Raw genomic sequence first — 25,323 nt, 5'->3', positions numbered from 1 at the left:
ATAGAGTGAAAACAAAATACATAGATTCTCTGTGAATTGGGCTAGGTTGCAGTCTCGGCTCTCATTGCATATAGAAATGCATAATTAGATTACAAGAGCTTCAGATATAAAAGAAAAGGAAATGTAATCTATTAGTTAGTCTTTTTCTTTTCTTTTCTTTTTTTGTACTGGAGCATGCTAAATGTCAAAACAAAGCTTTTCCTTTGCCTCTCAAGTTGCCCTTTGATTATATTATTGTATTCTTCTTCTTCTTCTTCTTCTTCTTCTTCTTCTTCTGCAGTTTTAACTCCATTACTTGGAGCTTGAGTCTGTGTCTCTCTGAGAGCAGAGAATAGCATCAATTGCATCCTTTACTTGAGAAATATCAGGAGCTTTCCCACCTTGAACCGGCCAAAATTCATCTGTTGCCAACACCTGAAACCAAAAGAAAAAAAAAAGTCATATATACGTTTTCAATGATTTGAGGCCTTGGATTTGAGAGTAAAAATGGCTTTAAGTCACACACCTTTACTTGAAGTTGAAGAAACTTGACATAACTAATGGCTTTTTCTAACATGGTAACAAGATCAACCTGTGTAAGGCAAAAATAAAAATTAGATAGAAGAATTTAATAGAAACCCAATATTCCAAGATAGTGAAAAGTTTCTGTTATGAGGTCTAAAGTAAAGAAGCAAGAATACAGAAAATGGGAAGTAGTAATGAAAATGCTCGTCACCTTGGAACCATTAGGTACAAGTTCTTGTAGTACTTTAAGCCGCTCGCTAATCCTCTCTCTTCGATTCTGAAAGACAAACATTCTTTCAGTACCACTTATTGATTTTGCTTAATTTGCACTCAAACTATATGTATGGATATATATCAGGTTAACGTAGGATTGAGGCAAACCTTGGCAGCAATACTTTGCGGGTCTTTTGACGAACTTGACTTTGGCTTTGGCTTCTTATTTGCATTGGCGAATTGCTTCTTTGAAGCTTGTGTGCTCTCTCCCTTCAAAAAAAAAAATTCACTAAGTTAGACCATTTATGTCTACAACCCTATACCAACGGCAAAGATTGACAGAAATTATTAAGGTATTCATAGAGTAACTAAACGTGTTAGTTGTTACTCTCTCATTTTGCATGAATTATGGTTCCATTATGAAGTTATTAGTGGGACCAAATTGAACTCCCAAAATGCTGAATAATTATTGCTAATTATATGTGTAGTGCAAGGCAAAATTGAAGAAAAATTACCATATGGAGCCGCTTGTGGAAGCTTGTTTCATGTGTTCCAGACTCTTGGATGCTATCAGTGTCCACAGGTTCTTCTGAGTATAACCATCCATATGCACCATCCTCATGCTGGTTTTCTTTTGTAGTGGTACTAGTGATGGAGCTGTAATTGCTAGCTGTCTGAAAACAATTGAACTCCGCCAATAGGCGAGGCTCACTGCTGCATTTCGAACTAATTTCATACCGTTGGTAACTCTGATCACTGAAATTACCCTCCCACATTGAGTACTCTTCTTTGTGATTATTAGTTTTCAAGAAACTGTTCTGAGAAGAACGTTCAGTTTGCTCGAAGCTAAGCAAAGATTCACAAGTACTATGCATAAAATTACCATTACCATACCCGTTTTTGAAGTTTATCAAGGAGTGAGCTTCTTCATGATCTGGTTGATAATTTGTTGGCCTAAACACAAACGCATTAGAATTCATGCCAACATTCTTGACAAACCCAGTACTCTCCAACCCGGCTACTTCTTGAAGCGCCACCTTGTTACATTCATCATCATCAACTGCATAATTTCGTCCCGTTGAGGAAAGGTCTGGGACTAATTGATGAACTGAGCCCATGCATGAATCATGTAGCATTCGGTCCTTGGCAAGAGCCATTGAGAAAGACAGTATATATGAATGAACTAGCTAGAATTGGAGCTACTAAGGCCAGTTCAAGCAGACAGGCAAGATTTAGAATGACTACAACTGTGGGAGGGCCTATTTGTAGAAACTTATAAACTAAATACAATAGGTGTTTTACACTGTATTATATTAATGGTGATGGAATTTATTGTATTGTATATTAAACTAACAAAGATCAATTATAAAAATCATGACTGATAGTAGTTAGAAAGTCTTAATGGTCATGGAAAGTGTGTAAAATTATAGATGTCATGAAATTGCTAACCATTATACAATTAGTTTTTGTATTGGGATTGTTAGCTGGCAGAAGAAAATAGATTGGAGATTAATTATAAAAAAAATTGAGAGTAAACTAGCAAAAAGCTCGGCGGATCTTTTGGTATCCCACGTCTTCACTGAGATTCCAATCTTGTAAATTAGTCTCACTTTCGGGAACCTGGACCAATTTGCAGGATACTTCCTCCATTGTTTCCTTCTTGCTTGGGCACGTGGACACCTACTCTTTTTAATACTATATGTTACATATATTCTGTGTGTAGGGGTGTAGCTGGTCATGGATATTTTTCATGGTTATGAATTGTTTTTAATGGATTCATGGTTATGGCTACTGCATTCAGAAGAGTGAATTGTATCCAAGTTTAAGCGCATCTTCTGCAGAAGATGCTTTTGCCTACAGAACTCTCACATGTTTGCCTGATTTTTTTTTTTTTTGGAATAGATAGAATAGGAAACTAAAATCACTAAGTCAACTATATGATATGCAGTTATATATCATATCCTTGCTGGGACAATCTTACAATAGGCTTATTACCAAAGTTTATATATTTCTTCTTTTTTATATAACGAAAGGAAAAGCTGTGAATTGATGTTCTATTATCTTAAATTTTGAAGGAAAGAATTGTTAGAAATGTGGAGTTAACTTAACTTTAGCAATTTTTAAATGAGTAATGTTTATTTCACACTTATTATTGCACATAAATGTACATGTACTCACACTTGTTATTGCACACAAACAATATACGAGTATTAATCCTTTTTTCAAATAGTGAGATATCACACTCGAACTTATTTAATAAGTCTATTATAATATAATGTTTTATTGAAATTCAAATCCATAATTGTTGCAATTGAGAAGAGAACACTTGAGGGGACTCCAATTGAGGGTTTTTTTTTTTTAATGGAATCCAATTGAGTAGTTAATATAACATATACAAATATCACTTAATTCAAAAGATTAAAACTATAAATTTGAACCAAATTATATTATATTAATCACCCACTTTTTTAATTTTGCTCAATTAATGTTGTAGAGTATTCCCAACAATAACAAATGTGAATGCTCCATCGGTCGTGAGTTGAGTTCTCTCCTTATAAATTATTAAAAAAAAAAAATGCCACCTGACAAGAAAGCATAGGGTAGAAGCTTCTACCCCCGCGTTTTGTAGTGAAGTACTGTAATAAGTCTCCATTTAACTAATACAGTACATCACTAATAATATTTAATTCATGTTCCAAACTATTTGATCTCACCAAATCAAGCACCTTCAATCCCTCATGAGTTATAACTCAAACATAAAGATTATCATCAAAATATGTATTCATATATAATTACTGAATATACATAAACCGAAATAAGGAGCCATGAAACAAAGATATGTATCGATCATCATGATAGGAATTTGGTCCATATTTCATTGAGCACTTAAAGAAATAATTGGATGGTGTAAACTCCATTGATGTGAAGTAGTGTTGACAATCAAAATCGTTCATTGTTATTTGTTAAACCTAGTACTGGTATATTGAAGGTTGTTTGCTAGGATCTACGTGCGATGCATGGTATCGTGGAAGAGAGTAACTATCAGTGAAAAAGCACTTGGAACATGATAAACAACTTAACAAGATGAAACCTTATGTTGCAAGATGCAAAATGTCCATATACAGACCATAAAAACTTAAAAACTATATATGATCAACCAGTTTCACTTCTTGAAATCAAAATATGGAAGTCGATCGGGACTTTATTGTAACTTTGTAGGTGCAAGGCTTTAAGAAATGACATGTGCATTGAGGTTTGTATAAATGCAACAAAAGAACACTCACTCAGTTTTGTGGACAAATGACACCTTAAAGTTTGTATAAATGTATAAGAATATTTTTAGGATAAATAAAGAAATATTCCACTAACCACCAGGCCTAGATGCCTCAATGGTACCCGGTACCTTACATGTCCGCTAACTCGGGGGTTCGATCCCCCGCAATAACAAATTATCCAGCCAAAAAAAAAATATATATATATATATATATATGTGTACAGTTTCACAAATGCAATACTTTAATTAGGTTTCTTGATTAAATTTAAACACATAATTATATTGAATTTAATTCTCATTAGGAAAGATAATTACTATATGCATTGCATTAGTCAATGTAATCATGTGTTTGAATTTGATTTGGGAACCTTAGATACTTTACATAAGCAATTTCCTTTATGAAACCTCAAGGGTAGGAGTGTCATTGCCTAAAGATAGCATTTGGAAAGCATCAATTCATGAACAGTAATGTTAACTATAAGTGATGAAAACAACTAATTAACACTCATAAAACGTGATGGATCCATATGGTCATGGATCCATCACGTTTTATCCACCACTCACAATCAATTATTTCAATAATTATAAAATTTACCGTGAAAAAAGTTGTTTGCCGCATTATTTGGTGAAACTTCAAGTAATCTAATTTATACCCAAAAAAAGTTAAAATAAATAAATACTAAATAAAACATATATATATATATATATATATATAGTTCAGTGGTTTCGAAGAGGATCAATAGGTGAGTATGATGTGTGCTATGATGTTTTCTGAGATGATTTTTTTTTTTTTTTTGTTTGTTCTGAATGAGTGAGCAAATTAACTGTCGTTATCAGTTACCGACGCCGACTATAAATTCCTTCCTTCCACAGCTTCCAGTACAACCACCACTTTGACTTTATATCAATATTAGTATCTTTATTAAACGATATAATCATAGATTTAAATACTAAATAGTAAATAGGCATGCACTACTGAATGTTAGCAAACTATTAATATGATGCAAGCAAACCCTTTTTAAAATACCCCTATAGCCGTATAGAGCCAAAACTAGCTTCACTCTACTTAGACACAAACCGAATCAAATTAAACATTGCTTATAGTCAATAACTTGTAGTAATAAATTAATAATTACTATATTTAAACTTTGGCTGCATATTCAAACTTTTGGTGGCATATAAAGAACATTTAAATACAATACTATATCATTTATTAGTATGTTAATGTTAGCTCGACTTATAAGAATACCAACATCAGTCCATGCAAAATTATGTAAAAACACATGATTGCTACACTGACACTAATAATTTTCCTTTAGTTTTATTTTATTCTTTCTTTACATATTCCGATGATGAAGAAAGACAATGAATGATGATTGTTGTGTGTAAAAAAATAGAAAAAAAAATTTTAAAAAAATCAATAAAAATTACTACCTCTGTCCCAGTTTATTTGTCCTCTATTCCATTTTTTAATGTCCTAAAATATTGTTCTGTTTCTAAAAATAAAATTATTAATTTACTAATATTCTTATTATACCCCTACTTTATTTTCAAAACTATTTGAAAAAAAAAACTAACAAATATTTTAAAAAATCAATCTAATTGGAGCACCTTTTTAGTTGCCTCATTAAGAATAACTATTTCAAAAAAAGCTAATAAATTTATTTAAAAGTAATTTTGTAAACTTATACATTTTAATGAGGTAAACAAGATAATAAATAATGTTCTCTTAAAAAGTTTGACTTTTCAAACAGGACAAACAAATTAGGACGGAGGGAGTAATATTTAATTAAATCTAGTATAAAATACATAATCTGATGTGGGGTGTTTTGAAAAGTGAATATACAAAATAGAAAAAGTAAGTTCTTAGACTAAAATAGATAAGAATTTTTGCACAAGATATACGAATATTGCTCTAAAATCTCTCTCTTATTCTCAAATAATAAATTTGGAATTCCAACCTCAGATATCCATCAAATAAAAAAATACTCCTATATTATTTACTATTTAGACAAAAATATATATGTCATTTACTGCCCCAATGAAGATTATCATCCACATGTTTTGTTGTCCAGACAAGAAGAATTGAATAGGGTGATGAAGCAGCAAGCTGGCATTGACAGAGGAACTCTATCCCTTGTTTTAAGGAGTTTTGAGTTATTCCTCTAATGATGAACTTGGCAACCCTTACCACAATGTACAGTTCATGTTTATTATTGCCTGGTTTACCTTATCTCAAAGATTTAGGCATTAATGACAACCTGAAAATTTGATATCCTAATGTGCTCTCTCTCTCTCTTTTTATACGGGTTTATGAATCCAACTGGCGAGTTTAAGTTCCTAATGATTCTTAATTATTTATTGAACATTATTGTTTGTTAATGTCACAGCTCTTAATTAAAGAAGTTGATGAAAACTATAGTTCTTGGTTGTCCCGATAAGATGCTTATTGAACCTTTTGGGTTTCTCTATAACTCACTCACGCACACATACACTTGTGCACACACATTTACTCTCCATTGTGAGTATCTTTATACTGAAATTCGTGTATGTTTTGTATACAGGATCTCAATATTCATATTCATCTGGGTTTTTTTTTTTTTTTTTTTTTTTATATGGGGATTTGAAATAATACACACGGTATATAGTCTTTGCTGCCTAACGTGAGAATGAGAGTTTAAAGAACATGATCAATAACAATTTATCGAAAGCCAAAAGTCTTTATTTTTCCTCCTTGGATAAGTGAGTAGATGATCCTAAGGAGAAGTAATGAAAATTTTGAATGAGTCTTGTAGGGTTAAGGACCCAAATCATATGTTGGACCTTGGGTCTAGGCCGAGAGTATGAGCAGTCCGAGGAGGAGCAAATGGTAACGAATGATTCAAGCTTAGGGTTTAGTGAGCAAAATACGAATGGGAAGTTGGTCCGAGGAGGAATAACTCCCCGGATACGATAAGTACAATTCAGATATGTATTCCAACAATCGAGGTGACCTTCCAAGAAGTTTCATTGATAGGGACGTGCATCATGAATATACGAAAAGGAGAGGAACCCAAAATATCTAAGGGAAAGCTGCAACCACCGCATTGAATGCACTGCAGCTACTTTTCTGGCCACATTTATGTGAAGAAGACCCCTAAACAGTGCTGCCTTGGCCACCTATCACAATCTCCCTCACTTAAATCTCTAACGTCCTCGTTAGGACCCACTTTATGGGTAGTGTCTCTGAGCCCACACGAGGTTGCCGGGCTGGTTCTGATACCATATGTAACGACCCAAGGAAAAGCGCTAGCCACATCTGCGCTATACCTTAAAAGAACTAGTCACAATTGAGGCTCCTTGTAGTTGTTAATAAAGCCCAGATCTACCCAGTAAATACCCAATGTGGGACTCATCACACACCCACACACATCACACAATCAATCAAATTGGAGTATCACAAAGATGATCTGAAGGGAACTATATAATGTAAGGGACCTTCCATGAGGAAGGGATCGGAAAAATAGAAAAATAATATTGTAGCAATCTAAATTGTGCTTATACCCAATTGTGATCAATTTATAAAAGTGAGACCTCTTCAGACTGTAAGTCCATTGATATCAGAATCTCTTATTTGTGTTTGATTGTCATTTAATCCAGTACTAGTCGTTGTCCAACTCACTAAGGCCTAGTTCTTTGACCCACTCTCTACAAATTCATTGTATTGGACTCACTAGGCCAAGATCATACATCTTGGACTTAGACTGCAAAACGGGTCCTTACAAGTCTCGTTAATTGATGTCTTTTGGATATTTGTTAATGAACTATTTTTAAAAAGTTTTTTGATACTACTTTTATGAAAATATAAAAAATTATCAAAAAATCATTTTTTTTTAAACCAATACCCTTAAAATATTCATTAACTTTTTCCCATTTTGAATTTAGATTGGGGTTGGGTTTAATAAATTGGCTTATTTTTTAAACCAACTTGTGTATGGTTTATGTACAATTATATTTTTACTTTACTTATTTTTTAACAAATACTCAAAAATACTAAAATGTGGTGAAACTAGATCCATGTTTCGCTTTCAAGTTTGAGCACGATAATCAAGAGATGACTCTGAGGTGAACTTTGTTTGGACAAGGCGACAAAGGAACAATCTGACAGATGAAGGGGACAAGTGCAGCGGAAGGAATTTGCAAAGGAATGGCAATTTCTCTATAATGAGAGTAAAACTGAAATGAAATGAGTGGTGGACGAAGAGGGTGGGGTTGATCTAAAATATTTTTTTTTAATGAATAATAATAATCCCAAACATTAAGATTAGAAAGAGTGGACTTTTTTATATTAAAACATAGAAATTATAAATTGATGGATTTAATGATTTTGAAAAATAAAAACCTTGCAAAAGTTTAATAAATTTCTTTTTGGAAAAAAATTAATGAATTTCAAGTTAGTTATAATAAGTTAATTCCAAATTACATAGATTTGGTAAACTTCAAAACTATAAGATGCATTTGATAAATTTCAAATTACACATAATTTTAAAGAAGTTTCACGAGACTAACACAAATTTGATAAATTTTGAATTACAATAAAATTTAAAAAATATAGCTGTTATGAAATAATAAAGTAAAGAAAAATATTTAAATGAAATAGAGAGACATAATATAAATTTTGTTGAAAAATATATTTAAAAAAGTAAATAGATGAAATATTTTTTTTAATAAAAAAAATAGCTTTTCTTTCTATGTGAGAAAATGAAAATTCTACCAGAGATGCTCCAAGGGTCTACATGGATCCTTTTAACTTATTGCATAGGAATCTTTCCTCGTGCATTTGTCCTTTCATGTGTCTCAAAAGGTATTGCGTTGGAATGGATAAGGATGTAGTGCAATTACCCCTTAGTGTGAGGAAAGTTATAAAAATAAAAAATTATCCAAGGGCTGAAATTAAAAATAAACTTGTAACTTTCAATCTTAGCAATTAAACACTTAACATAAAACTTATATGTTGGACAGTGACACGCCACAATAGTTAGTTTTCTCTGCTGCATTGGGTCAAATCTGCCGAAGTGTGTAGATCATAGTATAATTGACTTGGTTATATAAAGGTTTCATCATTCATGTTATATACAAGTAATTGGAGAGTTGTCACTTGTCACATAGCAAAACTTGTACAAGTAATGGTTTCATGTTATATTCTCGAAAAAATTTCACATTTTATGCAACAATTAAATTGGCAAGCTTTTCATAGTTTGCATTTAAACCCACCACCATCACTTTCTTATTTACTATTAACAATCTACCATATTATCGAACAACAATTACGAAATTTTGTCCAAATAAGTGTGAAGATACAGAGAGTATACCTACTTTGTTATCTATTGGTTATGGGAAGGAGAACATGGTGTACCAGCAAGAGCTAGGACTAGGATGGTGGCCTCAGCTATAGGAAACAAGAATATCCTTGAGAGAGTAAACTTATGAGAACAGCCTAATCAATTTCTCATATTGCAAAAAGTCTAATTAATTTTCTCAAAGACTCTAAAAGAGCATTTCTTTGCTCATTATGCAAGCCATCACCAAATTTAATTCACTAATGACAATATATATTAAAAAATTACTTAACCCCCCTCACCATTTTCTCACCCTTTCCATTTGTCCTTGACAGTGTTTACCAATGCCTGCATAAGCGACCAAGACTTGTGTATACTGTATATCATAAATAGCGCTAACGCTTACCACCATGAATGCATTTTCCATTTTCAAACACAACGCAGGCAAAAAAATTGCAACATTATGTGGAACTGATTTCCAACTAAAAACAAAAACTCCAAACAATAGCATTATAAACATTGGTCATGTTTATCTGAATCATGTTAATGTTCAAGTGTTGCACACATAATAAAGCATCGTAATATGGAAGTAACATCAGAAGCAATCCGTATGATCAGTACCCAAATTGTAATACCTTCTAAATGACCACTAGGACATTAAACAAGAAACAAACAAAAAAATTAGCAAGATGCAACCACATGATGTGGCAGGTTTTTCCATAATAGTAACAGGTACACAGATCCATATAAAGTATTTTAATTACAAAGCATAAAACAGAGAGGGACTAATGCCTAACAAAACTCAAAATGAGAGCTTTGATTCCACCTAAACAAAATATATACACTTACACTACAGAGCAAGTTTCCAAAGCATAAAATGGGGAGAGATTAATTTCTTACTAAACCCAATATGACAGCTTTAAGCCAACCTAAACTAAATATATACACAATTCATACACATAAGAGCAAGTTTCTTTATTGGGCTACCGAACAGGGTGGAGCTTGAGTTATTGGGGCTTGAGTAATAGGAAAGCCGGCAATTGACAACCTGTAACAACAAATTTACTTCCAATTAAGAAACATAAACACCTATACAAGAACAGCAATATATATGGAAATATGCACATATAGATTTATGATGCATGAGGGCATGCAATGCAGAGAGATAAAGAAAGATGCATGCCACTGCCAGCTTCAATGATATTCAACACATGCCTAGAAAAATTGAGAAAGAGATGGTGAAGAAAGCTTTTAAAATTAGTGAGGAATTTGCGAACTTTTGCAAAACAAAACCTGTAAGTAATTTGAGAGAAATGTAAGATAGAGCTCTTTCTTATGTAAATATCTAATTTATGACCTTCTCAATAATCATCCAAAGAACATCCAAATATCTAATTTACATGTTAGTCTAATATAACCATAGAACCTGAAAATATCTTTTTTTTCCTCACTAAGTTACAAAGAGCTTAAATCAGCTTTATGACTAATCAACAACAGCATGATGTGGAAATTTTTTATAAAAGGAGTAACTAGCAATAAGAAACTTACATAGATCCTAACTGGCAACAATAAAGTTACATAGATCCAATCAAAGTATCAAACCATAAAGCAACTTCAACCTCAGAATCTGGTTCATAGTGCAGAAACAATAACAAAATTTACCTAATGCCCTATGCTATATATATATATAGATAGATAGAGAGAGAGAGAGAGAGAGAGAGAAGTGATTGTGTGCAGCCACATCAGCACTGATAGGGCCTCACTGATTTCACATATATTGGTGAGATCACAAATATTTTAAACCTAACAAAGAAATCTATTAACTAAAGATGGACATCTTCCAATTTTTGCTTGATTTACTAGATCAAAATTATTTATATACATAAATACATAGCTATGTCATAGTGTGCATGAGTGTGTGCGTGTGTGTGTGTTCGTGTGATTGGTAAGTTATAAAATAAAAAATAATCAATGATAACCTTTAATAGAAAGATACCTAAGATACCTTTAGTAATATATTGTCTACTAGTTCAAAGGATAGTGCCACTGCACAAAGGTTGTAACTTAAAATTTTACATATATTATTTCAGTTTCTTAAAATTTTTATATGGTAAATTTGAAAATAACTATCAATTGACAACATAATAATAATACAGACATAGTAGGATGCATGGATACTCCATTTTTGCTCACGTACCCGTATCTGATATGTATAGTCACAGTATCATAACAGATACATCTAAATACATACCCAAACATTTTTTTAAGTGCCAATACATATAGGATACACCTGTGATATGACTTGAATATCGTTGTAAACCAACCCCCGATAGTAAGAGATAACCCAAACTTATAAGAATTTGTATTTATGTGTTTTATATATTGGTTTCAATGCTGAATACTTATCTAGTTATCTTTTATTTACTATTTGGATCTTGGTTTGTATTCTAAACATTATTTGATGGTCATGGATTCACTTTACAATCCATTATTGCTTTTAAATTGGTATATGTTAAAAAAATATATAAATAAATGCTTAATAATGTATAAAGATATATAAATAAAATATATTTAATAAGTAATTAATACACATATCCCAATGTATCGTACCCTAAGTTTTTCAACAAATGTTGTATCCCCGTATCAGTATAGTACCCATACCCATATCAATACCCACGCATCTGTCACGTATATACTTATACATAACATTTTCTATCATTCTCTTCTGCTTTATATGCACATAACATTTTCTATCATTCTCTTTTGCTTTATAAAAATACATAATGGTAATAGCTATGATCAAAATGAAGTATATGGTTCAATCAAAATATCGAAAAGTATAAAAGCAAAAGGCAAAAGAATAGTAAATCTTTTGATATGTAACAAAAAATTGTGTAGTATAGAATCTTAAGAATGGTGATTCTATGATCGATCAATGGTTGGTGTCATTTCCTTCAAAAATGAGTGGTTATTTTTAGTGATTCATTAATTTTTCTAATAAAAAAAAATTGTGCCTAGGCATGCTTTCATCTTCTTCAAAAAGCACCAAAAAAAAGTGTGCTTGAGGCATGCCTCATTGGAAGAGCTTTGCTTCTCCAAAGCAAAGCACTTAGACCTTTGAGCTTTGAGAATTAAGCATGCCCAAGCACACTTTTAATAACACTGGAAACAATACAGATTTAATATTATTAATATTTTTTTCAATTAAATATGACAATGATGCCCCTGTTTCAGATTTCATAACATTTATCCCAAACTTTTTACCTAGTTTCTAAGAGCTGCCATTGCATCCTGCTAACAAGTTTGTTGATATGATTATTACAGTTTGTGTCTACCATTTTTTTTTTTAAATACATTGCAGGATTAGATGACAAGATATTTTGAAATCAGTAGCTCCAATAATAGCTCCCAGAAAATTATTGTCAGCATACAGGATCAGAGGTAAGCAAATCAGGTATATAAATGCAGCGTTAGTTCAAAAATATGAATTAAATTTAAAGAAGAGAATTATTTCTGAAATTTTATTTCCATAGGAAAAGGGCTAAAATTGAAGGCTTACATCCGGCTATCAACTCTACCATCAATGAAGGACATTCAGGCCAATAAATGGGTTAAAAAGACAGAGGTGATTCAAGAGAAATTCATGATGAAGTATTCCACTAGATAGAAGTAGCCAAAATAGTAATATTTCCAAGCAAATGAAACCTACAACAAATAAGACAAGAATCATGCCAAACATGAAAAGAGAGAAAAGATTAAAACATACTGAGTGTCAGACCGCAATTTCTTGTTAGGTTTCTTCTTATTCTTGCGGCGCTTCTTCAAGGAACTTGGACCTACATCTGAAGGCTCTGGTAACACAGCAGGCACAAATTCAATTGGCAAATTCACTGCTTGAGATGGTTCAGGTTTTGATAAAATGAGTTCACGGCTAACTTGCCCAGAACCTTGTCCTATACTAACTCCAACAGCCTGGGGTACAGCACTGATATTCGCATGGCTTGTATCCTTCAATTTATGCAATGCAGCATAGAGTTTGTCTTTAGACTTGATTATCTCAGAAAGAACCGTTCCCAACCCAGAATTACCTGCATTATATCCTCAATTAGTAGCCGCACAAAGTTTAGAACACACAGGCGTAAATAGTTTAAAGACAACTTCATAATAATCATAGAGAAAAAAGATACCCAAAAGAGAAATAATAACAGCACGTGCTGCCAATTGTTCAGCTTCTTTCTTGTTTCTACCAAGTTCACCAGTATGACATAAACCGTTGAAAACCAAAGTAGACATGAAAACTGGAAGGAACCCTTCTCGTTCTAGCTTAACAGTATTGTAAGTAGGCTTCTCCAGGTTCATCTTGACAGCAAACTCATTGAGGATAGACTTGCAAAATATCTTATCCTGGAAAATAACTACAAAAAGGTTATTTTATAATTTTTTTTTTAAAGAAAAAAAAAAAAGGAAAAAGATCTTGGTCAATCGTTGAATCAATATTAGATCTAACATAAATATGTCAGACATACATAAATAAACAACCCTAATTCTAAGCAAACTGATCCTACATGACATTTATAAGCACATTAACATTACACTTCATATATGTGTTCATCATTCATGATTCCTTAGATTCACATACCTAAAGAGTAAAGTGCAAGTTTCATAATTAGATGAGTTACAAATATAAAGTGACATAATGATATTATTTCAACCCTTGCCATTCTTACAAAGAAACACATAAATCCCAATGTCTTGGGAATGAGATTTAGGAGAACATATTAACATTGCTTGATAAGTGGGTTTTATTGCCCGTTTAGCTAATTTTGCAAACATATCAATTATGTGACCAAATTTGAAACATATTAGTTATATGGCCACTTTTAGAACTCAGGGACTCAAGTTCCATGGAGAAATCATGAGAAAATATTTTTTTTTTAAGTTTCTAGTGGAACTCGAGTTCTTCACATTGAAACTCGAGCCTCAGTACTCAAGTTCCAAAAGTGGTCACACAACTAATAGGTTTCAATTTTGGTCACATAACTAGTGTATTTGCAAAGTTAGCATAATAGGCACAAAAAAAAACCTTGATAAGTAAAGTGTAAACTGAAAAAAGCTCCTTTTCTCCATAATTAACACGTGTTAGCTTATCATTTAGAAACTACCTAGCTTATCAATAGCCATACCAAAGTTAATATATAGTAACAAAATAATTATCTTAGATGTCAAAGTTAAATAACATGCTCAAGGTTGTACCTTTAATATAACAATGCAACCAAAACAGGTAACTTTTTTTACATAAGCATCGTTTTTGCCTTAGGATCTAGCTTGAATACTTATTATCCAGATTAAATTACTAATATTCAAAATTAATCCACCTAAAAAAAGATGCAACCTACATATTAATGTTCTAAAAGTTCACTAAAACTTTATTGTAATAGAAATGAAAAGATCATCTTCACAGACATGAAGACATTCTTTCACACATAGAAGCATCTTTTAGGCTCACAATCTAGGCTTCTTTCAACCTCAAAACAGTTAATCTCCCGTCTTTTGCCAAAAAAAAAAAAGAATAAATTTCCAGTTTCACCACACAAAGTCTAAATTTACAGCATGATGTAACAAACCTCATGAATATGAGGACATCCTTCATCCTTTATCTTCTTTAATATGTGCTCCAATGCAAGTTTGGCAACGTCTTGTTCGGCTGTTTTTCTAAGCGAAAAAGTGTTTGGAGAGGTATAGATGCATCCATCCACTTCCACTGTTGATCTAAACTTTGGCGCATGTTGCATTCCCTCATTTCTAGTTTTATACATTGGCATCTGAATGCCCAACCTTTGTGTGTATTCCTGCAGGCGGTTCTTGTGCATCACTGGTTCTGAAAGGCCTAAACAAATTCCATCCACACAACTTTTAGAGAATACTTCTCTACAACAGCTAGCAAAACAAATTCAAGCAAAATATTGTTTATATTATTAGAAGCCTTGAAGGGAAACACAAATCAACAATGAGAAAGCACTGTGCAATATTATAAGAAGCCTTGAAGGAAAATTCTAAAGGAACACAAATTGCTTAATTACAATAACAATAGAAAGTGAACTAGTCTACTCTTTAAGCAAACACATCATCTTGTACATGGGAAATAAAAGCATCAAGAATTTAGACCCCTATTTGAACAAGTACACTACCAAAGACAGATTGGGTCCTTAAAAACACATTAAATAAGTTGATCTAGCACATGATGGGGTTTTGTTTGTTTGATGACACTTATTTGCTAAAAACACCTACCCCAAAGCAAATAAAAATTAAAATATGAATCTGCACAGCCATTTTACATAAGAATCACATCCCAAGTTTTGATTTTTCTAACAAAATGTAAAATTTGAGTTTACACAGCTATTTTACATAAAGATCAAATCCCAAGTTCTGATTTTTCTTTTCCCTTTATTCATCCACAGAGTCCAACAAATTGTATAGCATAAACAAACCCCATTTCCACTCAGAAAACAGGAAAATTCCCTTATTTATTATTTTGACAGAGAAAGTGAGACACCCTTTGGTTGCTCAAAAAATGTATTAAAAAAATTTTCTAAAATATTCAACAACAAAAATTGGACAGAGAAGAAGCAAGAAATTTTTCAAAAGCTCGTATCTTTAAGTATTAAGGACTAAATTATCAAAACCCAAAAAGGAAAATGTATGAAAAAACAGAAACAAATAAAACCCAGAAAAGTTTAGACTTACGTGAAGAAGAGTACTGTGCTGCAGAGGTAGAGGTAGACTGAGGCTGAGGCTGAGGCTGAGGATGAGGATGAAGCAGAGGCTGAGGCTGAAGCTGAAGCAGAGGCTGAGCTGAAAGCTGAGGCTGAGGAAAGACATTGGAGCTCAATTTCTCCATTTTCAAGGGTTGAGAGGACGAAGAAGAGGTAGACTGAGGCTGAGGCTGAGGCAGAAGCAGAGGCTGAGTTGAAAGCTGAGGCTGAGGAAAGGCATTGGAGCTCAATTTCTCAATTTTCAAGGGTTGAGAGGACGAAGAAGAAGAGGTAGACTGAGGCTGAGGCTGAGGCTGAGACTGAGGCTGAAGCAGAGGCTGAGTTGAAAGCTGAGGCTGAGGAAAGGCATTGGAGCTCAATTTCTCAATTTTCAAGGGCTGAGAGGACGATGAAGCCATCATCTATCTCCAAAAAGTAGTGAGCTCACTGTGTCTGTGACTGTGTGCTTGTGTTCAATGAAATGAGAAGAGAGAGAGAGAGAGAGAGAGAGAGAGAGGTCCGTGTGTGCTTGTGTTAAAGCAATTGAGAGGTCTTTTGTTTCGCCATTTTCGGGAGAAGTGAATTTTATTATAGAGATGCGTAAGACCAACCTATTTTTTTGGAGAAAGAACCTATTAATTTCCTATACAGAACAGAAAACGATTAATTTCCTAATTGAAAATCACACCCTTTTTTTTTTTTTTTAAGAAAAGTCGATTGAATTTTTAAAAAATTCAAACCTAAAAGGCTAAAACGGGATTGATTTTTTTTTTTTGGTAAAAAGAATACTATTTTTGTTGGATCGATCAATACACATAAGTTTGAATTAAATTGAATAATTTTTTAGTACATAGATGTATATTCCTCCATCTCATATGAATTGGGAATTGAAGGTGGGATTTGAAATTTTTTTAGATTAATTTGGATAACATATCTACTACAATTTTTTTTTTTTTTTGAATTTTCCTATATGCCCTTAATTTTCTTTAAGAACAGTTTGAAATGTATATATATATATATATATGTATGTATATATTAATATTTAAGGGGTAATTTTTGAAATTGCGTAAGGCATTAGTAACTAACTTTTGGTATGCCCTTAATAGTAACAAAAGATAAATGAGTAACAACCCAATTAAAAGCTCATAGAGAATCACAAAGATTCATTCAAGATTATCCCAAAAAAATAATAATAATCAATCAAAACCTACTTATTGAGGACCTAATAATTTCTCCTACTTAATTATATAATCCAAAATCAAGGCTCCTAAGTGGCCTACTCCACTATAAATTTATTTTTTTAGTATGTATGACTATGAGGATACCAAGAGAATCAAGTCTCGAAATTTGGAACTAATAATGGGGTATTTTTTGTTAATGGTGGAACCATATACATTGGATATGACCAATGACCGGAGTCTAATCCTAGCATAGGTTCTCTTGCAGCTCTTGTGAGTTGTGAGCACCACTCAAAATAGGATAATAATGATGTACACCAAATCCTTTTTGAAGACTCATATAATGTTATGAATTTAAATCCAAAATTTTAAATATTAGAGACAAAATTAAAAATAAAATAAAAATTTGAGAAACATTTTGTTTTGTTCCTATAGTTTGACGAGTTCTAAGGAGGAAATATGGAGAATGTTCGCGCACGTGTTGGAGAATTTACACTCGGAATTCACAAACACTTTTTTTTTGGGGGGGGGGGGGGGGGGTTAAAACAAACCAAATGTTTTTTGTTTTCTCCAATAGTGGCAATTAATGGATTCATAAATTGGCTGTTTGGTTGTAATTCCCAGAAATAATGATAAATATTTAGGAATGTTTATGCAGTTGTTAAAAAGGAATTGAGTGGATCCCATTGCAGTGAGAAGTATTCAGCCCATTTGGTACACTCATTCAATCACATATTTTCAATTTTTTAAACAATATGATACATATTTTTATACACTTTTTTTACTCATACGTATTTCCATACATGTTTTCAAATAACAAAATACATGTTTTTAAGTACATATATCAAACACCCCTTAACTATTCAACTTTTTAGGTAACAATAATGCCACTCTAAGAGCATTCACAACTGGGCTTGCAAATGTCATATTTAAGCATATTTTAGTATTAAGCCTCAAATCCTCCTAACAGCTGGCCTGCTAAACTTGTAAAATTGTAAATTTTTTTGGCATTGTGTTACAGTACCATTGTAAATGTATGATGGTACTGTAGCACAATCCCAAATCCCAAATATTATTTTTTATTCCAAATCTCAGCTCTTTCTCTCTCTTCAGTCTCTCTTCTCAGACTTCTACTCTCCCTCTATCCACAACAATCCAATCCACACTCCTTTCTTTCATCACATCACTCTTTAGCTCACAGTGGTGGGTATTTTATGGCGTGGATTTCGGCTTGGGTCAGGTGACAGTGTGAGTCGTGGTGAGGCCATGCGTGGCAAGGTGGGTTATAGTGAGTTGGGTCACGGACTCATGGCGTGGATTCCGATGAGGTGGGTCACAGACTCACGGTAGAGGTAAGTGGGTTTTGATTTTTGTGGTCGGTGTGGATCGTGCGTGGTTGATGCGTCTCTCTCACGGTGGTTGATGGGTCTCACGGCGATCGCCCTGGGGTGGAGGTTTGTTGATGGGTTGTTTGTGGGTTTAGTTAGGTTTCGAGTTTGATGGGTCGTGGGTTGTTCGTGGGTGCAGCAATGGAGATCAGCGAGGTTATGCAAGGTGGTCGCTGTGAATCATGGCAAGATCGTGCGTGGTGGTTCCGATAGGGTTCGTGTAGCGGTGGAGATCTGTGGGTTTGCTGAAGATCTGTGGGTTGCTATGAGTTATGGTTGATTAGTGGGTTTGCTTGTAGTTTAATGAGCGTGCTTTCTGTGAGAGAGAAGTGAGAATATTTTTATTTTATTTTATATTATTTCAATGTGTAGTATTGTAAAATAAAAGTTTAAATGTTAGGAGTATTGTAAACCCATTAATCAACCACAACCTTTTAGACGTTGGGAGTATTCAGACACAGTTGTCATCTCTGAATAATCTCCATTCGCATTCGTTGAACCATGGAGTGGAGTTGATAAGGAAACCCATATGTCACCATCCTCTTTCTTTCTCTCTCAACCTTTTTTATTTACTCTCTGTGTCCCAATTTGTTTGTCCTGTTTGAAAAGTCAAACTTTTTAAGAGAACATCATTTATTGTCTTATTTACCTTATAAAAATGTATAAATTTACAAAACTATCCTTAAATAAATTTATTAGCTTTTTAAAAAATAGTTATTCTTAATGAGGCAACTAAAAAGGTGCCCCAACTAAATCGATTTTTTTATTATTATTACTTAGCTTTCTTTTCAAATAGTTTTAAAAATAAAGTAGGGGTATAATAGGAATATTAGTAAACTAATAATTTTTGTACCCGTTTGGATTCAACATCCCACGTCCACGTTTTGCTAAAATCCGTGTTTTCCCTTTTTTTTTTTAAGCCTGCATTTGTTGACTTTTCCACGGTGAACAGTGCATTCGTGCACTGTTCACGGATCCAAAAATTACACATTTCAGCAACTTTTTCATTAAAAATGGGTCTCACGGCACTATTCACATATTTAAAAATTATTTCGCTATAGTGTTTTCAGTTTCAAAAAAAATAAGCTCAATCCAAACAGACCTTTTATTTTTAGAAATAGGACAATATTTTGAAACATCCTAAAATGGAATAGAGGACAAACAAACTAGAAGGGAGGTAGCATTTATTACCATATATATATATATATCGATTTTTTTATTGAAATTTGTTTATTATATATCTATTTGGTAGTTAAGAAAATGTAAGAAAGTAATAGAAAAATATGTTTTTCAAAGTATTTTCATAAACATAACCAAATATCTAAAAATATTTCTGTGGGGCCCAATAATTTAAGGGCCAGGACCAGTTGCTCTTGGAAAATCCGAAGGCCCAAGCCGAGGAGAGCTGTGGCTCAAGCTCTACAATACAGAGCATAAAACAGTTTTGGGAGGCAGCCGAGGACAGTTCAGTCCTCGGCAGATCCAGAATCCCACCGGAATAAAGGGGTAAAACTGGTATAGGAACGAATTTGTAAGGAGATCCAAAATATCTTGGGAGAAGTTATCCTTACTACCCTTCCAGATAAGACTCTGCACCTGACAGAGCCGTACTCTGCAGCCTTATCAACCATCCCCAACAATTCTGGGATTAGACTGATGGGACAAATATCAGTCTTGTAAAGATTGACCCTACACGTGGACGAAGGACAGTTAACACAGACGAGTATAAAAGAAGAAAGTAAGTAAATCGAAAAGGAGGACTCCCATTCCACCTCCAAAAAAGGGAGACGATCTGGGTGAGAACATCTCAACAACACCTGAGATTACAGAAAAAACCCATTATCGGGTAACCGGGGTAAGACCCTAATGGTCCTCGGATCAAGTCCGAGGAAGCCTATCCCATAGGATGCGATGCCGTAGGGCTTAAACGTTCAAGCCCAAATCCTTTTTCTACACGAATTCCTCTAAAACCAGGACCGGGCACCGCCCCGTGACCAACGGCTAGCTTTTCAAGCTCACTCTCTACAAATCATATTGTGAGGGATCTTTCATGCGCGAGCCCAACATCCTTATTGGGCCGCCAAAGAATTGTGTCCTTACAATTGGTGCCGTCTGTGGGAAAGCTTGCGCGTTGGCGCAGGTGGCGGTGGAGTCAGCTCTCTAGCAAGCAGAAATTCCTGGGGCTTCCTCCGTCTCCGGCGACATACAGTTGTTGCTCCGGCATAAGCTTCTGCTAGGGGCTACGCCTTGCAGTGCCAAGGGCACGGGCATCTCTAGGGGCTTCCAGCCTCAAGCCAACTTTCCCCGCCCTGGTATAGGGGCTTATGGTCGAAAAATGAACCGAACAAAAAAAAAAAATATCACAAGTTTTGGACAGAACCAAGGCCTTGCATGGTCCTCGGACTCAAGCCTATGGGGAAACCAAGTACAAAAAAGAAATATCACAAGTTTTGGACAGAACCAAGGCCTTGCATGGTACTCGGACTCAAGCCTATGGGGAAACCAAGTACAAAAAATAAAAATTACAAGTTTTGGACAGAACTAAGGCCTTGCATGGTCCTCGGACTCAAGCCTATGGGGAAACCAAGTACAAAAAAGAAATATCACAAGTTTTGGACAGAACCAAGGCCTTGCATGGTCCTCGGACTCAAGCCTATGGGGAAACCAAGTACAAAAAATAAAAATGACAAGTTTTGGACAGAACCAAGGCCTTGCATGGTCCTCGGACTCAAGCCTATGGGGAAACCAAGTACAAAAAAGAAATATCACAAGTTTTGGACAGAACCAAGGCCTTGCATGGTCCTCGGACTCAAGCCTATGGGGAAACCAAGTACTCACAAGTTTTGGGAACCAAGCCATGGTCAAGACTCAAGCCTATGGGGAAACCAAGTACAGAAAAGAAATCTCACAAGTTTTGGACAGAACCAAGGCCTTGCATGGTCCTCGGACTCAAGCCTATGGGGAAACCAAGTACAAAAAAGAAATATCACAAGTTTTGGACAGAACCAAGGCCTTGCATGGTCCTCGGACTCAAGCCTATGGGGAAACCAAGTACAAAAAAGAAATATCACAAGTTTTGGACAGAACCAAGGCCTTGCATGGTCCTCGGACTCAAGCCTATGGGGAAACCGAGTACAAAAAAGAAATATCACAAGTTTTGGACAGAACCAAGGCCTTGCATGGTCCTCGGACTCAAGCCTATGGGGAAACCAAATACAAAAAAGAAATATCACAAGTTTTGGACAGAACCAAGGCCTTGCATGGTCCTCGGACTCAAGCCTATGGGGAAACCAAGTACAAAAAATAAAAATTACAAGTTTTGGACAGAACCAAGGCCTTGCATGGTCCTCGGACTCAAGCTTATGGGGAAACCAAGTACAAAAAAGAAATATCACAAGTTTTGGACAGAACCAAGGCCTTGCATGGTCCTCGGACTCAAGCCTATGGGGAAACCAAGTACAAAAAAAAACCTTACAAGTTTTGGACAGAACCAAGGCCTTGCATGGTCCTCGGACTCAAGCCTATGGGGAAACCAAGTACAAAAAATAAATCTTACAAGTTTTGGACAAAACCAAGGTCTTGCATGGTCCTCGGACTCAAGCTTATGGGGAAACCAAGTACAAAAAAAAACCTTACAAGTTTTGGACAGAACCAAGGCCTTGCATGGTCCTCGGACTCAAGCCTATGGGGAAACCAAGTACAAAAAATAAACCTTACAAGTTTTGGACAGAACCAAGGCCTTGTATGGTCCTCGGACCCAAGCCAATGGGAGAAACCAACTACTTGGATAAGAAGAGGTTTGAATTCTGTAAAATGGGCTACTTGATAAAAAATGTCAGGTTACTCCGTCCACGGCTTAAACACCATAAAAGGTTAAGGCCAACAAAGGTGTAAGGACGGTGGTGGGACGCCCCAATATTCAGTAGCCTAAGAGGGCTGTTCATTTGGCGGGTGATATGTCTTCAGATGGTTATTTCTCACACGGCATCAAGCCTTCGGTTCTCTCCTCGGCTAGCATGGGTAAGTATTACTTTTCACTGGTTGGCCTTATTGTGCCAAGCACTTCTATTAAAGTTATGGAGTTATGGCAACATCTTTTTATTATTAAGTATCTTGGTTTTAGTCGTCATTGATTTAGATGCGATATTATTGAGTCGAGCAGTACTTGCAAATTTATAAAAACAAAGAGACAGAATATGCGAAATGAAATGACAACAATTTTTTATTAATACGAAAAATCATTACAACGTACAAAGAGGGGCTCAAACAAGCCTATACAAAATGTAAAATACCTAAGCAACAATAACATCCGTAGTACAGATATGTAAACAGTCAGGCGTCTTTTAAACTCGTCTTCAAAAGTCTCTCCAATCTCTGCCTCAATGCTGCTCATGTTATGATAAGAACTTTCTTTGGAAAAAGATGAAAGAGAAGGAAATAATAAGGAAGAAATCAATGAAGAAGATGGAGGAGATGAATGAGGAAGATGGAGGACATGAGTAAAGAAGGAGGAGAAGAAGAGAGAAGAGATGAAAAAAAAGAAAGGGAGCAAAAGAGGGAGAAGAGAAAGCACCAGAATGGATCTGGTGCTGGGAAGACTAGGAAAGGAAGGCGGAGAGGGCCACCAGTGAACGAAGAGAGGAAGAAGCAGAGACACTTAGTTCCTGCCTCGGTCCCGACTCCTAACACGCTGGGGCCATACTAGGTGAGCTCATAAGAGAGCGGTTGGTAATGATGATGGGAGTTCTCGACTCAATCACGCCGAAAGTTGGACGTGATGAGTCCCTGCTTCGGATTTTGGCTGAAGGGAAGGTGAGACGAATCTTAAGTCTCCGCCAGCCTTGCCCTGACCGAGCCATTTCGAGTTTTATTAGAACACGATGCTTTGAGGAGGGGTATGGTTCCTTCATCACTCGTTATGGTAAACGCATTCTGATTGGGTGTATTACAATGGGGTTAAGTGAACGCTAAGGGAGGCTAGGGGTTTCAGATCTCAGAAGGATGAGAGGGAGTCTGCACGAAAGTGATGGCCTCCTGCTTGCCTTCTTATAGGAAGGGCAAAACGAAGGGAATTAAATTCATTCAGATTTCCAAAAGGAATCTAAAGAATAAAGGTGTGTCCGTTCCACTTCCCCACCTCATCAGATGAGTCGCCGAACGCAAATTAGCCTCGTAAAGGGAAGTCATTAAAGGCGCATCTTGGACAGCCAAACGGCAGGAGTAGATTACAAACGGATTAAAGGGAATACCTGGTAAACCGGCGAGTTTCCTGGACAGGTGGAAAACCGCCCACATTAAATGCAGGGCTGAATTAAATAAAGCCATACTGAAGGCCCGGGTTTACCAAAACCCTCCTTTCCAACCAAGAAGTCGGGTAGCAGGGTTTTGAGGGGCTATTGTGGGGCCCAATAATTTAAGGGCCAGGCCCAGTTGCTTTTGGAAAATCCGAAGGCCCAAGCCGAGGAGAGCTGTGGCCCAAGCTCTACAATACAGAGCACAAAACAGTTTTGGGAGGCAGCCGAGGACAGTTTAGTCCTCGGCAGATCCAGAATCCCACCGGAATAAAGGGGTAAAACTGGTATAGGAACGAATTTGTAAGGAGATCCAAAATATCTTGGGGGAAGTTATCCTTACTACCCTTTCAGATAAGACTCTGCACCTGACAGAGCCGTACTCTGCAGCCTTATCAACCATCCCCAACAATTCTGGGATTAGACTGATGGGACAAATATCAGTCTTGTAAAGATTGACCCTACACGTGGACGAAGGACAGTTAACGCAGACGAGTATAAAAGAAGAAAGTAAGTGAATCGAAAAGGAGGACTCCCATTCCACCTCCAAAAAAGGGAGACGATCTGGGTGAGAACATCTCAACAACACCTGAGATTACAGAAAAAACCCATCGTCGGGTAACCGGGGTAAGACCCTAATGGTCCTCGGATCAAGTCCGAGGAGGCCCATCCCATAGGATGCGATGCCGTAGGGCTTAAACGTTCAAGCCCAAATCCTTTTTCTACACGAATTCTTCTAAAACCAGGACCGGGCACCGCCCCGTGACCAACGGCTAGCTTTTCAAGCCCACTCTCTACAAATCATATTGTGAAGGATCTTTCATGCGCGAGCCCAACATCCTTATTGGGCCGCCAGAGAACTGTGTCCTTACAATTTCCTTTTCAAGAAGACAACTAAACTCCTAAAAATATTTAAGTAAAGTAATAGCGATCTAAGTTTTGCCCTATATTAATATTAGACTAAAATGTAAAACTCACCATCAATGTTTCCCGCCATAATTCATTTCATTTCTCTAACTTTGTTTTCATTTACTTCAATACTCTAAGTTTCAAGTTTATTAAATTAATGTCTCTCCATCAATTCCTATTCAATGCTGCGGTTAATTGTTCAAAATTTTAATTTTGTTTTCTTCAAATTTTTAAAATTAAAAAAAAAATCCAATTAATGTTTGAAAAATATTTGTCAAAATTTATTTTTAAACTTTTGTACCGGAAGTTGACAAAGAGGCCTTAATTGAATAAACTTGAAACTTAGACAACTAAAATGAACAAAACCAAGTTAGAAAACTGAAATGAATTATAATGAAACTTTAGGTGTCGAATTCTACTTTTTAGCTTTTATTATTATTATTATTATTAGTATATATTATTGTAAGGACTGAAATTGGATTGGACCCAAAATAGG

General features: G+C 35.1%; 2 protein-coding genes across 2 annotated transcripts; both read right to left on the bottom strand.

Moving 5' to 3' along the window:
• Nucleotides 1–291: 291 nt before the first annotated feature.
• Nucleotides 292–1,874, bottom strand: LOC115966295 (putative transcription factor bHLH086). The gene is made up of 5 exons (XM_031085551.1): nucleotides 1,233–1,874; nucleotides 886–987; nucleotides 716–781; nucleotides 506–571; nucleotides 292–414 (listed from the first exon to the last, which is right to left on the bottom strand). Exons 1-5 carry the CDS (start codon nucleotides 1,872–1,874, stop codon nucleotides 292–294), a joined length of 999 nt encoding a protein of 332 aa, XP_030941411.1.
• Nucleotides 1,875–9,980: 8,106 nt separating this feature from the next.
• On the bottom strand, nucleotides 9,981–16,662 carry LOC115966270. Its single transcript, XM_031085524.1, has 5 exons — nucleotides 16,054–16,662; nucleotides 14,934–15,196; nucleotides 13,497–13,713; nucleotides 13,076–13,397; nucleotides 9,981–10,357 (listed from the first exon to the last, which is right to left on the bottom strand). Exons 1-5 carry the CDS (start codon nucleotides 16,481–16,483, stop codon nucleotides 10,285–10,287), a joined length of 1,305 nt encoding a protein of 434 aa, XP_030941384.1. The 5' UTR covers nucleotides 16,484–16,662; the 3' UTR covers nucleotides 9,981–10,284.
• Between the last annotated feature and the right edge of the window lie 8,661 nt (nucleotides 16,663–25,323).

The sequence above is a fragment of the Quercus lobata genome, chromosome 11 (assembly GCF_001633185.2).
Source record: "Quercus lobata isolate SW786 chromosome 11, ValleyOak3.0 Primary Assembly, whole genome shotgun sequence".
Taxonomy (NCBI): Eukaryota; Viridiplantae; Streptophyta; class Magnoliopsida; order Fagales; family Fagaceae; genus Quercus; species Quercus lobata.
This window is presented reverse-complemented; position numbering and strand designations above follow the sequence as displayed.

Coding starts and splice junctions, on each gene's coding strand:
- LOC115966295 (XM_031085551.1), bottom strand. CDS start 1,874: ATGGCTCTTGCCAAGGACCGAATGCTACATGATTCATGCATGGGCTCA. Junction 782..885: donor CGCAAAGTATTGCTGCCAAG/GTTTGCCTCAAT, acceptor TTTGTCTTTCAG/AATCGAAGAGAGAGGATTAG. Junction 572..715: donor TTGTACCTAATGGTTCCAAG/GTGACGAGCATT, acceptor TGCCTTACACAG/GTTGATCTTGTTACCATGTT.
- LOC115966270 (XM_031085524.1), bottom strand. CDS start 16,483: ATGATGGCTTCATCGTCCTCTCAGCCCTTGAAAATTGAGAAATTGAGC. Junction 13,398..13,496: donor TGTTATTATTTCTCTTTTGG/GTATCTTTTTTC, acceptor GATATAATGCAG/GTAATTCTGGGTTGGGAACG. Junction 10,358..13,075: donor AAATTGCGGTCTGACACTCA/GTATGTTTTAAT, acceptor TTGTTGTTACAG/GTTGTCAATTGCCGGCTTTC.